We start from the raw sequence: 17731 nt of genomic DNA on the forward strand, positions 1-17731 counted from the left end.
GCTGCAGTCCATGAGGTCACAAAGAGTCGGCTAACACTGAGCGACTCTTTGTGACCCCACGACTGAGCGACTAACACTGGGCTTTCCTGGTAGCTCAGTTGGTAAAGACTCTGCCTGCAAGGCAGGAGAACCTGGTTCGATTCCTGGGTCAGGAAGATCCCCTGGAGAAGGGATAGACTATCCAGTCCAGAATGCTTGGGCTTTCCCTGGTGGCTCAGACAGTAAAGAATCCACTTGCAATTCAGGAGTCCTGGGTTTGATCCCCTGGAGGAGGGCATGACAACCCACTCGAGTATTCTTGCCTGGAGAATTCCATGGACAGAGGAGCCTAGCAGGCTACAGTCCATGGGGTCACAAAGTGTCAGACATGACTTAGTGACTAAGCATAGCACTCCATACTCCACGCCAAAGGGTGGCCTATGTGGGTGGCCTTAGAGTGTCCCCATAATATCCATTAAACCCTGGCTGCAGCCCACTAAACCTCACCAAACATATATACAATAAAAAGGGGTACTGTTTGCAAGTTCAGGTTCAATGCTAGTCCCCTGCCTCCCCCGCACCCGAACCAGATTGTCATCCCTAAGTCCTTACTGTGTATAAATTTGGCAGCCACCACTGCTTCCCACCACAGCTACCATAAGCCCCCTGAAGATGGGTACCCGGAGACTGTTCGTGTGGCTCCTCTTCTCATTCCAGTCCCTAGCCCAGCATCTGGTACCCAGTAGGTGCTCTAAATTTAGCAGAGAGGATAGATTCCATGCAGCAGAGCTTCCCCCAGGGTTGGGAAACAGCATGATGGTTCAGATGCAGCAGTAAGGAAAGGGGCTTGTCGGTGAGGGAATAGCAGAGGATTCTGGCAGGATTAGGCTATCCTTGTGGCTCCTCCAATTCAAAAAGCACCCCACCCCTCCACGGGGGTGCCCTTGAAGCCTTTGAAGGTCAAGAGGTTACATTTCTTAAGATGTTGATGTGACATTTCTTAAGATCTTAAGATCAGCTCAGACCTGTTTCCTGGGGGTCTGGCATTGACAACCATTCTCACTGGTCACGCTCAGCCACGTCGCCCTCAGGTAGACTGAAGGACCCTGGGGGCCATCAGCAGCCTCTTTGGGTGCTGCTATGCCAGCTAGGCCAAGCTCCATCATCTAGTGAGCAAGGAAGATTTACCCACAGGATGCTGGAGTCTCCCCAGGAAGCTCACAGCCTCCACCCCCTTTTGGGTGAACAGGCTCATAAACCGTGGACCATTGCAGCAGCAACCAGAAGCCGCGGAGATCCAGGAGTGGGGGAGGGGAGGCACGTGGTGAGGTCCTGGCAGCGTGGACGACGGTCCTCCCGGGCATCTCGCTTACCTTAGCCAACTGCGTCTGCAGCTTGTTTTTCACGTCGGTCTCCTCCGCGATGCGAGCGTTGAAGGCCAGGTTGGTGTTGGTGAACTGCCTCCACAGCTGGTCTGCCAACACATCGAAGAGGTTCTGCGCCTCCTCCCGCAGCCGGATGGAATTGGCCCTCATGTTCTGCGAGTGCCGGATGTTGTCGTTACTGAACTTGGCCCACGTCTCTGGTACGGAGATCCTAGGAGAGGCAGGAGAGAGAATTTACCGGGCGAGGAGGATGGGGGATCTGCGGCAGGCTTGGAGATCTCTGCATCCGGGGTTTCTCAGCCTTGGCGCTTCTGACGTTCGGGTCAGGATAATTCTCTGTTGGGGCTTCCCTCGTGGCGCTAGTGGTAAAGAACCCACCTGCCAGTGCAGGTAGACGTAAGAGACTCGGGTTCAATCCCTGAGTCGGGAAGATCCCCTGGAGGAGGGCATGGCAATCCAATCCAGTATCTTTGCCTGAAGAATCCCATGGACCCAGGAGCCTGGCAGGCTACGGTTCATAGGGTCATACAGAGTTGGACACAGCGACTTAGTACACACGCAGGCAATTCTTTGTTGGGGTGGGGATGATGGGCTGTCTTCTGTAGGATGTTTAATAGCATCCCTGGCCTCTAACCACTAGATAGATGCCGGGAGTAATGCTTCTCTCCCTGTTACAGTCAAAAATGTCTCTGCTGCTGCTGCTGCTAAGTCGCGTCAGTCGTGTCCGACTCTGTGCAACTCATAGTCGGCAGCCCACCAGGCTCCCCCATCCCTGGGATTCTCCAGGCAAGAACACTGGAGTGGGTTGCCATTTCCTTCTCCAATACATGAAAGTAAAAAGTGAAAGTGAAGTCTCTCAGTCGTGTCTGACTCTTCAGGACCCCACAGACTGCAGCCTACCAGGCTCCTCTGTCCATGGGATTTTCCAGGCAAGAGTACTGGAGTGGGGTGCCAAAATGTCTCTAGACACTAACTACCAAATGTTCCTTGGAGGAGGAGGAACAATGACCCCTAGCTGAGCCACTGAGCTGATCCAAACCCTTCATTTACAGATAAAGCAACTGCAGCCTGGCTGGCTTCCTCAAAGGGCACTTGGTGAATTGCAAGAGGGGAGAGATCCCCTGGATGGGTTCTTTTCTTTAACCTTCCCTCCTTCTCCACCAAAAACATAGATTCAAGAAGGGGACATCAGGCATGTTGCTGGCTGCAAGGCCCCTTCCATTCAGGGATGAGCCTGTGGCCACACTACTTGCACTGACTTATTCACTCAGCAAATGTTCTCTGAACACCTACCACACGCCAAGACTTTTTCCAGTCACCTGGGATAGAGCGGGTGACATCCTCGTCCTCATGGTGATGAATTTCCAGGGAGGGAGATAGACAATAAATTAATAAGATGTTTACACCTGGTGTTACGTTCTGGGAAGGAATTTAGAAGAAGAATGAGGAAGAGAGACAAGTAGAGTGGGTCATTATGTGTCAGTCTAGGTCATAAAAGGAAATAGATGGAATTTATACTCAGAGAACACGGAGGGGCTCATAGATTAGCGAGTGCACAAAGTTGTCACCACCCCAGCTGTGAAAGGAAAAGAGAGGAAGCCATGGAGAATAAATCCTCAACATCGTTCTCCTTCATCTCCTTCTGGTGACCCTCTTATTGGCTGAACCCTGCTGGGAACCAGATGGCAAACACCCAGGAAAGGCAGTTTGTAGAGGGCAAACTCCTCTATCGGACTCACACCAGGGCAGCTAGAGAATGGATCTGGAAGGATGAAGAGAGCTCAGGCTACATTAGAAAAGGCAGGCTGGGAAGGCTTCTTGGAGGCGGTGACACATAAGGGATTCAGTTTAGGGAAGAGAAAGTTCTTCCCGGTTGAGTATGTAAATCTGTGCAATAAGAGTTTTCTCCTCCGGGAAGCCTTTGAGAAAGAGAGACACATACACATGTTCCTTTGAGCTGACTTCAGTCCCCAGGTAAACCAGATTAGATACATTTTTGAGGTCTTTTCTAGCCGGGAAGTCTCCAGTTCTTAAAATAAAGCAGATTTTTATTCTCAGACAGCAGGAAAAAAGAGATTCAATCATCTGAAATAGAAGGCTCTTTCAGGACATTTTAAAGCACTTAGACTGCATGGTGACTAGAAATATTTTAAAAAGCATACAACATGTGCTTGTTTTGTCTGGCTTTTGCAGGAGTTAAAATCAAACTTCTGGAGAGGTCTCCGCTTCTAGAGATGTGAGAGGCCACTGAGTCTGATCCAGAGCTTTCATCCAACACTGACTTGAGGCTCAGAGAGGTGAAGTGTCTTCCCCAAGGTCACACAGCTACTCACCATCAATCGAGGAAGGAGGAGGCACCAAAGAGAGCAAAGAACCACCCACAGATGGACTCTGAGGGTACCTGCTGCTGTTCAGTGGGATGCTATCAAAGTCAAGGGCAGCAGCTGCAAAGCCCCCCTCCCCAGGAGCAGACAGCTGAGCTCCGCAGGGAAAATAGCCCACTTATTCACACTCTCCCTGGGGAGGTTTGCCGCGGCAGCCTGTCTCCTCACGGGTGGCGTGCCTCAGGAGGGGAGGACATGCTTTCTGGAGCCTGTGTCCTCTAAAAACAGGAGGACACAGCAGGCTTTGCTGGGAAGGCAGGAAGGCACGGTGGTAAAACAGGGTCCCAGTGTCCCACGTGACTCAGACTGAGGCTCTGCCACTTGCTGTGTGAGCTTGGACCAGTCACTATACGTCTCTGAGTCTCAGGTTCCTCATTGTGAAATGGGGATAAAAATGGTGCCTTCCCTGAAGGCTGCTGACTGACTAAATGTGAGACCCCCTATCATGGCACCTGACAATAGAAAGCACTTGATAAATGTTTATTTTTCACGAAATGCTCTGGAGGGGCTCAGCACAGTGCCCAGCCTATAGCAAACAGCGGGTAAAAGGCAACGGCTAGCATCTTCATCCACATCATCCAAGGTGATGAGAAATTCCATGAACAGAGTTACGGCAATGCAAACTCCAAACGTGCTGTGACCTACCGAGACATGGCCTCGCCTTAAGAAACCCCACTGGGACTTCCCTGGTGGTCCAGTGGTTAAGACTGCATGCTACCAATGTAGGGGGGCCTGGGTTTGATCCCTGGTTGGGGAACTAGGATCCCACGTGCAGCCAGGTGCGGCAAAAAAAAAAAAAAAAACCATATACAAAGCCTCGAGTTAGCACATCTAGGGAGCAGTTAGTCATCCCAAATGGCAGCTCTGGCTTTCCAGCTGGAGTCACTGGAATAGCAGACTCCTTGAAATAGCAGACCCCTCGTGGGCATGGAAATCAGTCTCCACCAACCAGCCTGGCCGCCCAGCTTCCAGGAAGACATTTACTTGGGAAGGGAACCTTCCAGATTCCCTGTCCAAATGGGCAGCTGTGGCTGAGGGGACTGGGCCCCCCTCAAGGCCTTGTTCACCTTGCCACCACCGTGGGGAAGTCAAATTTGCCCAGACAAGGAGAAGGGCCCCTGGAAGTTGTCATTGCAGGAAACCCCAAAGGGTTCTTTCAATAGCCGCATGTTTAATACAATCCAGAAAGCGACCCCAGCATGAGCCAAGGGTCCCTTCCTTCTCTCCCCTCCCTCCCTCCTCCCTTTCATTCATTTTCTCAGTCAACAGACATTTATTGCACACTGACTATGTGAAAAGCACAATTCTATGTGCTAGAGGGTTTTTTTCTTGAAGGAAATCTGAGACCCCATCATCTGCGTGTACCCAGAGTATCTCTCTCCATCCGTCGTTATCCCAGGCCTCAAACTACCAATGGGGAAAGCTCGCTTTCATTTTCAAGCAATTCCGTGATGCTGGGACATGCCCACAGCAATCCAGGCAGACAGGAGGCACCTATTTTATGGTTGTTGTGACAAGAAAATCAGGTCACACAGCAAGCGCTCAATAAATGTTAGCCATCATCATTCCCGACGCAAGGATCTGTGCTCGGTGCCTCAGACGCCCACGTTTCCACTCTCACAGAAACTCTGGGAGGTGGATGTTATTTTTATTCCAGTGGTAGAGGTGGGGAAATGGAGCCCGGAGAGATTAAGTCCTTTGTCCTGAGGGTTAATTGAAGCCTGGATCTGAAACCAGGCAACCTGGCTCCAGAATCCACTCTTTTTTTTAAGCTTTTTATATTATTTTTGGCTACACAGTGAGGCATGTGGGATCTTAGTTCCCCATCCAGGGACTGAACCCTCACCCCCTGCATTGAAAGTATGGAATTTTAGGCCCTGGAAGTCCCAGAACTCACACTTAACCAGAGTGGGCAGGCATCAATCGGCTCTCCCAACCAAGCTTTTGTTCCTCCTCCTCCTGGTTAAAGCCATCTTGTCTTGTAATTTGTTCAATGCACCTGCCAACCCAGGTACCCCAAGAGCAGCGGCTGTGGGACCCTCACAAGCCAATCAGCTGTGCTCCCTTCCTGGAACTTGGGTCTTGGTGAAGTGGGCAAGACAGTGGTGCTCCAACACCAAAGCCGATTAGCTCATTCAGGCTTCCAGAACTTCCCCCTACAGCCTTTCCCTGGAGCCTCAGGCTCCCTGACAGCCTTCCAGTAAATTCCATCATAGCTTAGCCAGAATCGGATTCTGTGGCATGCAACTGAATTCAACCCACGACCCATTCAGCCCACGGCTCCACACTTGACTGGGGCCTGATGCCCCTTTTCCATTCCTAGGCAGGAGTGGACCCAAAGCCCCCTCGTGGCTCCCCTCGGGCACAGCCAGGTGGGGACTGAGAGCCCGGTACTTACGTGCCATCAATTTTCTCCACCCCGTGGAAGAAGCTGATGCAGTCTGACGTGTTCCGTAGGTTAAGGCACTTCTCATCAATGAACTCGGCCGAGTTTTTGTCCTCGAGGTCCCTCTCCAGGGCATGCTGAGCATCTCGGTTATCACTAGGAGGCAAGGACGTGTCCCTAGATTGTGCTTCCACCCAGAGTCCCTCACCCAGGGTCACAGGGGAGGTCAGTGCAGAGCCACTGCTGGAAACCGAGTCTCTGGACCCCAGGAGGATGTTCTGTCCACCCCCAGTAACTTCCAGCCCTCTTCCCACCTTAAGGCCCCACCACACACCCAGGGCCTCCTCCCACTCTCCCTCCCATCCCCCCAGTCCAAACAGACCTGTTGTCACTTAGAACAGGAGAGAGTAAACATTTATTGTAAAGGGTCAAATACTATATATTTTAGGTTTTGCGGGTCATGTGGTCTCTGTTGCAACTAACTGCTCAACTATGTAGGAAAACAGTCATAGCTAATCTGTAAATGAATGGTCATGGCTGGGTTCCAATAAAACTTTATTGACAAAAACAGATGGTGGGCCAGTTCTGGCCCTCCGACTGTAGTTTGCTGACCTAAGGCTTCAAAAACAGGTCAGGAGCAAAGAAATTAAATCCTCACGCTGGGTCCCCCCCCATCAGGATGCACAGAGAGTCATGTTGGGGCAGGAAGAGCCCTACTGGGGCCCTTGGGGCCATTGGAATTGGCAAAGCCATGGAGAAATGGGGCCCCATCCTACCCTATGAACCAGAATGTGAAGACAGGCCAGAATGGGATACTTCTTTGGTGTTCCAGTGGTTAAAACCCATACTTGCACTGCAGAAGGCATGGGTTCCGATCCCCAGTCTGGGAAATAAGATCCCACATGCACCTTTGTGACCCCATGGACTATAGCCCACCAGGCTCGTCTGTCCATGGAATTCGCCAGGCAAAAATACTGGAGTTGGTAGCCATTCCCTTCTCCAGGGGATCTTCCCGACCCAGGGATCGAACCCAGGTCTCCTGCATTATGGGCAGATTCTTTACCATCTGCATCACGAGAGAAGCCCCTTTCACTTTCATGCCACGTGGCAAGGCCAAAAGATTAAAAAAACAAAAACAAAAAAAAGACCAGAATGTAGGAGAGACGCATACCAGAGCATCAGAGGAGGACCTGGGGCCTCAGACTCATGGGTTAGTCGGTCCAGCTCCTGGCCCCAGCTAATGAGGCCCAGGGAAGGAGGGGGCAGCCCGTCACCCCCAGTAGGAGATTCTGGCCAGTGCCAAAGCTTGTCCTACCGTCGGCCCACCGGGAAAAGCCTGAACTTGGCTCCTGCCCAGTCAGGAAAGCCTTTTCTGCTTTGCTGGGGCATCTGGCAAGGTGAGGACTCAACCCTGCCCAGATGCAGGCCTCAGGCCTCGTTTAGAAAACCTTGAGTCCACAGCCCAGCACCTGCTCAGGGCCAGGGTGGCCCCAGGTGGGTCAGTGATAGAGCCTTCCCACGGGGTCAGGGCATACTGAGTTCTGACCCTCTGATGAGGCTGCGGCCAGTTCTTGGTTAGCCGGGCTGCCCTGGCCGCTCGAGCCACCACCCTCCGAGATGACAGGCATCCTCTGACACGCAAGGTCAGCCGCTGCCCAAGGTCACTCTCTCCAGGGTGAGCAGACCTCTGATCCTGGCAAAGAGCAGAGTCCCGTCCACCTGCTCTCATCTCCCCCAGACTTGCGCTGCCTTGACGGCTTCCCTCCCAGCCTCTCCTGTTCTCTTTTGCTCTTTCTCCGTGTCTGTCTTTTCCAGCTCTCTCAGTCTTGATTTTTCTGTTTGTCCAGCATGTCTATGTCCCTCTCTGGCCCTCTGTCTCTCTGCTTGTCATCTCTCTCTGTTTACAGCTTCATGTCTTTCTCTTTCTGTCTCTCTCTCCCTCTGACACCAGCTCTCGCTCTGTCTCTCTCATCCTATGTCTCCCAGTCAAGGAGACCACGCTGGTCATTCTAGTTTTCCTGCACAAGCAGCCCTCTGCTCACTCCAGTTTCAAGATTTCTCTTCCAGGGTCCAGTTCCCCAGTTTCAAGTCTTGGATTTTGTTCACTTTTTCGGCTCAAACTGTCCCATTTCCCAAACTACAGGCCTCCTGTCACTCCGACACAGAATTTTGTCACAGCCCCAAGACAACCACAAATGCAAAAGCATGCTCCTTTGCTGGGAAAAAAAAAAAAATAGGCAATCATAAACATAAGGGCAGGGCTTCCCAGGTGACTCTGTAGTAAAGTATCTGCCTGCCAATGCAAGAGATGTATGAGACTCGGGTTCAATCCCTGGATCAGGAAGATCCCCTGGAGAAAGAAATGGCAACCCACTCCAGAATTCTTACCTGGGAAATTCCATGGACAGAGGAGCCTGGTGGGCTACAGTCCAATGGGATCTCATAAGAGTCGGATACAACGTAGCGACTCAACAACAACATCAACAAACATAAAGGTAAGAAAAATCCAATAAAGACATTTGCTGCCCAGAGAATTCTCTTTGTTAAAACTTTCCTGTTCTAAATACAACTGCTGAAGCCTTTTTTAAAAGTTAGTTAATTTATAGACGAATATTAAGCAAATTTAGTCCAAGCAGTAGATGAACTGCCAGAAATCAGGACAGAAGCACAAATATGGTATTCAACTCTCCTTTCATCCATTCAACTGCCACCTCAGTCACCACTGTATTTGCATCTCATTTTGACATTTCTCCACCTCTGAGGTCTCCCTGAGTCTTCCCAACTCCTCTGTCCCTGACTGCACCCTTAGATCTGCAGGTAGCTTTTCGACATTGCCCTGGATGACATTTTATCCTGGACAATTCTCTCCAACCCTGCCACCCTTTTTACAGCCTCAGTGGGGTCAGGGAGCTGCTGTGTTTATCAGGTGGGGGTGACTGCTGTTTCTGGGGATACAGCGGACCAGGGTACCAAGCTCCCAGAGCCTGAGTATAAGCTCCCAGACCCTTTAGCATCCCATACAGGCTGCCCACTTGCCCTACACAGCAGGAAGGGGCAGTCCTGGTAAGGTTGCCAGCCCATCTAAATGAAGAATGGAGAAACCAGTAGAACAGCCTGCCCTGCAAGTGCCCAGCTCAAGAACCAGGCTGCTACCTCCAGGCGATCTGAGTGCCAAGGGCTCAGCTATGAATCTCACAAGTCCTGTAAAACTCAAGCCTCCCCTTCAATTATAGGGGGGCTGGGGGGGTTCGGGGTGGGGTGGTTCCTGGCTTGTCATGACACCAGGTGCATAATCTTCCAACAAAAAAAAAGCTGATTCCTTTGAAGACTCAAAGGAATGATGGCTCAAGACGTCTATCAGCTCCCTTCTGGAGATTCCCAGGCCCCCTTACCTTGATGGCCAATGCCACTCACTCTTGGATGTATCCCAAAGTTCACGACTCACACGGGGAAGCCACAGGCTAAGAGGACCCTCAGGGAACCTAATTTCTTTTGCCAAAGGACTCACACTGCCAACAAGAACCACCAGTGATGTGCTGACTCATGAAAATCAATCAGTAGCATCCTATTGGTAGACTGAGATCAGCCATGGGGGTAGTATTTACATCCCTGAAATTGACAAACGTGACAAATCAGGATTTCTCTCTTTTCCTGGGGAGAGCTGATTGTTAAACTCTTACCAACACACCACTGATCAAAAGAACCACGTGGAGATGGGGGACCCTTCCGTCTTGCCCCCTAGAAACCTGGGATACCCCAAACAAACTCCAAGAGGAGGAGGAGAAAACAGCTCTTACCGCATCTGGATATCAATCCTTTGAGCTAGTTTTCTCATCTGTTCTTGGCAACATTTTATCATATCTACTTCCTGCAATGAAAGATGTCAGAAAGAGCTCAGAAACTCAGCACCCTGTCTCCCAGGCCAGCGCCCCACCCCTCACCTCTCACTGCCCACTCTCCATCCCATGAGGTGAAATGTCAGGGTGGAGTCCATTTCCAGCCTCAACCCGCATGATCCCCTGGCCGGGCAACTGACAGTCGATTGTGGAAGCTGTACGTTCTATGTCCCTCCTGTCCTTTCCTTTACATACCTCCAGAATAAAAGAAGATGCAGCACCTACTATGTGCCACGGGTCCATGCATAGAACATCTTATCATTGAATTAAATAATGCGTATGAAACGATATGTGACAGTGTGTGACATACAATAGGTGTTCAATAAACACTGGCTATTGGCTCAGACGGTAAAGCGTCTGTCTGCAATGCTGGAGACCCAGGTTCGATCCCTGGGTCAGGAAGATCCCCTAGAGAAGGAAATGGCAACCCACTCCAGTACTCTTGCCTGGAAAAATCCCATGGACAGAGGAGCCTGGTAGGCTATAGTCCATGGGGTCGCAAAGAGTCAGACACGACTGAGCAACTTTACTTTACTTTGTACTTTACTTTACTATCATGATAGGTGGAGCTAGTGGCAAAGAACCCACCTGCCAATGCAGGAGATGCAAGAGACTCAGGTTTGACCCCTGGGTCAGGAAGATCCCCTGGAGGAGGGCATGGCAACCCTCTCCAATATTCTTGCCCGGAGAATCCCATGGACAGAGGAGCCTGGTGGGCTACCGGGTCCCAAAGAATGGGACATGACTGAAGTGACACCACAGCGCACACTATCATAATGCCCACTGTGGAGATGAAAAGGTCAAATGACCTCATCTCTCACTATTTCTAAATTGCAACCTAACCCCTGCCCCACTTTCTGAGTCCTAACTTTGCATGGCGTGGTGGGGGGGGGCTGGCTCGGGGAGGGGGGGACTCATGTGGCTTCTACTCTTGACTGGCAGCTCAGAAACCTCTCTGACCAGCTGATCTTCCACTTCCCTTAGGGAGTTGGCCAGACCCAGGGGGCACTTTACCCGGATAAGATTTTTCTCCACGTTGTCATGGACCAAATCAATCCCGATCCTTTTCTCTCGCTGGTACAGACACTCCAGGGCCACCTGCATGGAGTGATGAGAAATCGTGTGTTCTCCCTGCGGCTGTTTGTAGACCCTGAGTGGAAGTGACTCGCTTATACCTTTGCCATGATCTGTTTCATTCCTGGGAAACCTGGATGTTTCATGGGGCCCCATTACTGTGTGTTTGGCTGGGCTTCTGCCTCCCCTTCTCCATCAGGGGGGGCTTCGAGATGCTGAGGGAGATGAGGGCTGTGGGATGCTGAGATGTTACACAGGTGCAAAATTAGTGCACACCTCAAGTAGGTCGTGCTGGTTAAGTCAGCTCGACAAGTATAAAGCACTTAAAATATTGTCTGAAAGTATCACTGATGAATAAGTATATGTGAAAGCCCCTCTTTGGAGATCTCTAAATGGGGGGAGAGCTTTGGAAAGTGGCTGAGGCCAAGTGAGACCCAGGCAACCCTGCCACATGGCCCTTACGAGCCATGAAAGATGTGACATGAGCAGAGTGGAATAGCAGTCAGGGGAGCAGATGCTCAGAGCAGCTCCTGCAGCAGCAGACTGAGAAAGAATGGTCACGGGCCATGGGCTTGTGGTGTCACAAAGAGCATGGGAGGAGAAGGGGTCAGGGAGCATAGCAGGACATCTGGCATCGGGATGCAAAAACATCTGGGAACTCAGGAAGGAGGGGGAGGAGCCCTTGATTTCAGGAGAATTGACTGCCCCCTCTTCTCTGTGTCACCATCCATCAAGGTACTGGGGGCACTGCGTGAACTAAACAGACAGCCCTTGCTCATGTGGAGTTTGAATAGAAAAGCAAGAACACAAACACACGTGAACAGAGAAAGGAATCTCAGTTGTTTCTGACTGTGATGTGGGCTGGGATGAAAATAAGGGACTGTGAGTGGGTGGTGAAGAAATGACCGGGTGGTTAGGGAGGACTTCCCTAAGGAGGTGGCAGATCATGACTGAATTATGAGAAGCAGCAGAAATGAATGGGGATACTGTGCCAGGAAGCAGGAACAGCTGGTGCAAAGACCCTGGGGTAGGAGGCGCAGCAGACAGGAAGCACTGGGGCTGTGACAAGAAACTCGGATGTTAACCCCTCCAATGCGTGAGGAAACCATTGTGGGGTTTTAGTGGGCAGGAGCAGAGATCTAGTTTAATGTTTAAAACCATCCCTCTGGCTACTGTCTGGAAAATGGGTTGAAGGGAGCAGAAGTCAGGAGGCCAGGAAGGAGGCTGTCATCACGGTTCACTGAGAAGCACCTGGAACAAGGTGGTCAGCTTGGACTTGGAAACAAGTGCACAGAAGTAATATGTCTCTGGTCCCTGTGCCTCCATCTGGCTGTCACAGGGGGCCATACATAATGAGGCAGAGCTGGGCTTTCCAGACAGGCTCGATGAGTGAGGAGGGTTGGAGGCAGTGGGGGGAGCTCTGGATTTCGGATGCTACCCTGGATCTCTGAGTGGCAGTCCTTGCCCACTGTCCTTCCAGGTGGGCAACCTGGGGGTGTAGAGAAACAGCTGGGACCCCCACCACCCCATAGTGGTCAGAACCTGTTCCATGTCTCCAAGGGATCTGGAGGCAGAACCCCTCAGGTGTCCCCAGGCCTGACAAAGAGCAGATGCAGATGCAGGAGGTCGGCAGGCAGGATGTCTGCGTCCCCACGTGCTCCAGGAAGCAGCAGGACACTGTCTCGTGTGGCCACGATAATCTTCCACAGCCCAAGGCGGATAATGCCAGTCCCTCCGCCCAAAATGTCCGGCCAGGACCCAGGGACAAATTCTCAGTTACTCAGACTCCTCTGCAGCCAGGAAGCCTATAAGAGTTCTAGCAAATGGGCTAAACTCCAGGAGATGGTGAAGGACAGGGAAGCCTGACGTGCTGCAGTCCATGGGGTTGCAAAGAGTGGGACATGACACTTTCATTTCACTTTTCATAGACATACTGGTCCCTCGCAGCTGAACAGCAGTCTTTGCTGGAAAAGTCGACAGAAATCCCTGCCCTCGAGGAGCCTATATTCTAGTGCATGGAGCAAAACAGTAAATAAGAAAAAAATGTAAATTATCTAGTATATTAGCAGGGTCTCAAGGGCTACGGAGAAAAATAAAGCAGTTAATTGAAACACGTCTTCTAAAAACCATCACGTACATATACACACATGTGTGCTTGTGATGTCTTTATGAAGCACCTGTGACTCTGCTGTAACCTCAGGAGAAAGGAAATTCCATTCAGTCTGAGGAACCCTGATTGCACTGGGATTATTGTCAACTGACTAAGTTATATATAACTTATATGTATATAATATGCATGTATATATACATAATATATGTATGCATACATAATATATATGCACAACAATATATATTATGTATATATGCATATGTATAAATGGGCTTCTCTCATAGCTTAGTAGTTAAGAATCCACCTGCAATGCAGGAGACCCCAGTTCAATTCCTGGGTCAGGAAGATCCCCTGGAGAAGGGATTGGCTTCCCACTCCAGTGCTCATAGGCTTCCCTCGTGGCTCAGACAGTAAAGAATCTGCCTGCAATGTGGGAGACCTGGGTTCGATCCCTGGGTTGGGAAGATCCCTTGGAGGAGGGCATGGTAACCCACTCCAGTATTCTTGCCTGAAGAATCCCATGGACAGAGGAGCCTGGCAGGCTACCGTCCATGGGGTTGCAAAGAGTTGGACATGACTGAGCAACTAAGCACACACACACACGCGCACACACACACACACATACGTAAATATATATATATATATATACATACATATATATTTAACTTAAAGCTGACTATAGATGATGATAGGAATCAGAGGAGTAAAATCAGCGAACTAAAATGGACTAGAATGGGTGAATTTAACTCAGATGACCATTATATCTACTACTGTGGGCAAGAATCCCTTAGAAGAAATGGAGGAGCCATCATAGTCAACAAAAGAGTCTGAAATGCAGTACTTAGATGTGGTCTCAAAAATGACAGAATGATCTCTGTTCATTTCCAAGGCAAACCATTCAATATCAGAGTAATCCAAGTCTATGCCCCAAACAGTAATGCTGAAGAAGCTGAAAAGACCTATGAAAACCTACAAGACCTTCTAGAACTAACACCCCAAAACGATGTCCTTTTCATTATAGGGGACTGGAATGCAAAACTAGGAAGTCAAAAAATACCTGGAATAGCAAGCAAATTTGGCCTTGGAGTACAGAATGAAGCAGGGCAAAGGCTAATAGAGTTTGCCAACAGAATGTACTGGTCATAGCAAACACCCTCTTCTAACAACACAAGAGAAGACTCTACACATGGACATCACCAGATGGTCAATACTAAAATCAGATTGATTATATTCTTTGCAGCCAAAGATGGAGAAGCTCTATGCAGTCAGCAAAAACAAGACCGGGAGCTGACTGTGGCTCAGATCATGAACTCCTTATTGCCAAATTCAGACTGAAATCGAAGAAAGTAGGGAAAACCACTAGACCATTCAGGTATGACCTAAATCAAATCCCTTATGATTATACAGTGGAAGTGAGAAATAGATTCAAGAGATTAGATCTAATAGACAGAGTACCTGAAGAACTATGAACGGAGGTTCGTGACGTTGTACAGGAGGCAGGGATCAAGACCATCCCCAAGAAAAAGAAATGAAAAAAGGCAAAATGGTTGTCTGAGAAGGACTTACAAATAGCTGTGAAAAGAAGAGAAGCAAAAGGCAAAGGAGAAAAGGAAAGATATAAGCATTTGAATGCAGAGTTCCAAAGAATAGCAAGGAGAGATAAGCCTTCCTCAGCGATCAATGCAAAGAAATAGAGGAAAACAATAGAATGGGAAAAACTAGAGATCTCTTCAAGAAAATTAGATATACCAAGGGAACATGTCATGCAAAGATGGGCACAATAAAAGACAGAAATGGTATGGACCTAACAGAAGCAGAAGATATTAAGAAGAGGTGGCAAGAATACACAGAACTGTACAAAAAATATCTTCATGACCCAGATAATCATGATGGTGTGATCACTCACCTAGAGCCAGACATTCTGGAATGCAAAGTCAAGTAGGCCTTAGGAAACATCACTATGAACAAAGCTAGTGGAGGTGATGGAATTCCAGTTGAGCTATTTCAAATCCTATTTCAAAAGATGATGCTGTGAAACTGCTGCACTTAATGTGCCAGCAAATTTGGAAAACTCAGCAGTGGCCACAGGACTGGAAAAGGTCAATTTTCATTCCGATCCCTAAGAAAGGCAATGCCAAAGAATGCTCAAACTACCACACAATTGCACTCATCTCACATGCTAGTTAAAGTAATGCTCAAAATTCTCCAAGCTAGGCTTCGAACTTCCAGATGTTCAAGCTGGTTTTAGAAAAGGCAGAGGAACCAGAGATCAAATTGCCAACATCCATTGGATCATCGAAAAAGCAAGAGAGTTCCAGAAAAACATCTATTTCTGCAATATTGACTATGCTAAAGCCTTTGACCGTGTGGATCACAACAAACTGTGGAAAAATCTTAAGGAGATGGGAATACCAGACCACCTGACCTGCCTCCTGAGAAACCTGTATGCAGGTCAGGAAGCAACAGTTAGAACTGGACATGGAACAACACACTGGTTCCAAATCGGGAAAGGAGTACATCAAAGCTGTATACTGTCACCCTGTTTATTTAACTTATATGCAGAGTTAACTTATCATGAGAAACTTATCATGAGAAACGCTGAGCTGGATGAAGCACAAGCTGGAATCAAGATTGCCGGGAGAAATATCAATAACCTCAGATATGCAGATGACACCACGCTTAGGACAGAAAGCAAAGAAGAACTAAAAAGCCTCTTGATGAAAATGAAAGAGGAGAGTGAAAAAGTTGGCTTAAAACTCAACATTCAGAAAACTAAGATCACAGCATCTGGTCCCATCACTTCATGGCAAATAGATGGGGAAACAGTGGAAACAGTGAGAGACTTTATTTTGGGGGGCTCCAAAATCACTGCAGATGGTGATTGCAGCCATGAAATTAAAAGACGCTTGCTCCTTGGAAGAAAAGCTATGACCAACCTAGACAGCATATTAAAAAGCAGAAACATTCCTTTGCCAACAAAGTTCCATCTAGTCCATAAGCTGTGGTTTTTCCAGTAGTCATGTATGGATGTGAGAGTTGGACTATAAAGAAAGCTGAGCACCGAAGAATTGATGTTTTTGAACTGTGGTGCTAGAGAAGATTCTTGAGAGACCCTTGGACAGCGAGGAGATCCAGCCAGTCCATCCTAAGGGAAATCAGTCCTGAATGTTCATTGAAAGGACTGATGTTGAAGCTGAAACTCCCATACTTTGGCCACCTGATGTGAAGAACTGACTCATTGGAAAAGACCCTGATGCTGGGAAAGATTGAAGGCAGAAGGAGAAGGGGATGACAGAGGATGAAATGGTTGGATGGCATCACTGACTTGATGGACATGAGTTTGAGTAAATACCGGGAGTTGGTGATGGACAGGGAGGTCTGGGGTACCACAGTCCATGGGGTCACAAAGAGTTGGACATGACTGAGCGACTAAATTGAACTGATAGATGATGATGCAGCTCAAACTGAGCTTCAAGATGCCTGTCACCTTGACCTTCACTCAAGGGAGGTGTGTGGGACTGTACTGCAGGGCTGACATCCCAGTCACCCCCAGGACCCCCTCCCTGCCCCATGCTCACCTGCAATGGACACCTCAGCTCCTCAGCCGCACATTCCAGCCGCCTCTTAATGGCATCCAAGCTGTGGTTCTCGTTCAGAAGCCTCTCCAGCTCGTAGTTCAGCTCCGACTTCCAGAAGCCGATGTCCGACAGCCTCTGGCCCAGGTTCCGGCAGGTCCCCTCCTGCATCTGGCGCGTCAGCTGATCCTTGTCCTGCATGAGCCGCATGGAGTCGCCCGTCATCCGGCCGGCCCAGAGCCGCGACGCCTCAGCCCCACATAACTGCAGCCGGTTGGACTGGTCCCAGTCCTGGGGGCTGTAGCGACAGAAGAGGGCGGAGCGGACGGCCGGCAGGATGGTGGGCGGCCGCAGGGCGCTGCGGCAGGTGGCCGCCTCGTCCAGGCAGGTCTGGGCATTGGCCACCTTGTAGAAGAGGCTGGGTCTCCAAGCGTTGAGGTAGCGGTATCCTGGCAAGTAGTAGGGCTGGTAGCACTCCTGGACGGTCGGGCCGGACGCCACCGAGGGCAGCGCGCTCCCGCCACAGGGTTTCTTGGGACCACAGTAAGTGGCGGTCTGAGTTGTTCCAAGAAACTCCATCTTCCCCCATCAGCCCCGCTAGGGCAAAAGTCTACCCTGGGGAGGCCAGGGCACCACAGGAAGGGGAAGGGGCTTCTCTTAGGGATGGGCAGGGCCTCTATGACTCGGCGCTGTTGTCATAAAGCCTGGGAGTGGTGCCCTCCTGGGCGGCCCCCTGGCCACCCCCACCCTGCACCGGCTCACTTACCCCCTGCTGGGACCATAGCAGCCCAATGGAAACCCAAACAAAACAACCAACAACATGAATGAGTTTTTCAGTCGACAAGAGTTGGAGGTGCAAGAAATGGCATTTGTATATTTTCAGTAAATAATCAAATCTGCCTTTCCACACTTAACTCTGCCTATGGGAGAATGTGGTCCACT

At 49.8% G+C, this 17731-nt stretch overlaps 1 protein-coding gene across 1 annotated transcript in view; it reads right to left on the reverse strand.

The window, feature by feature from the left end:
* Positions 1-17470, reverse strand: part of TEKT5 (tektin 5) — a 49609-nt gene extending 32139 nt beyond the window's left edge. The window contains exons 1-5 of the mRNA XM_061401117.1: positions 16793-17470; positions 11045-11128; positions 9932-10002; positions 6147-6290; positions 1353-1575 (exon numbers count right to left, since the gene is read on the reverse strand). Coding sequence (XP_061257101.1) covers positions 1353-1575; positions 6147-6290; positions 9932-10002; positions 11045-11128; positions 16793-17368 — 1098 coding nt within the window. The 5' untranslated portion in view covers positions 17369-17470. The remainder of the gene's footprint in view (positions 1-1352; positions 1576-6146; positions 6291-9931; positions 10003-11044; positions 11129-16792) is intronic.
* Positions 17471-17731: the final 261 nt, after the last annotated feature.

This window comes from Bos javanicus, chromosome 25 (genome assembly GCF_032452875.1).
Source record: "Bos javanicus breed banteng chromosome 25, ARS-OSU_banteng_1.0, whole genome shotgun sequence".
Taxonomy (NCBI): domain Eukaryota; kingdom Metazoa; phylum Chordata; class Mammalia; order Artiodactyla; family Bovidae; genus Bos; species Bos javanicus.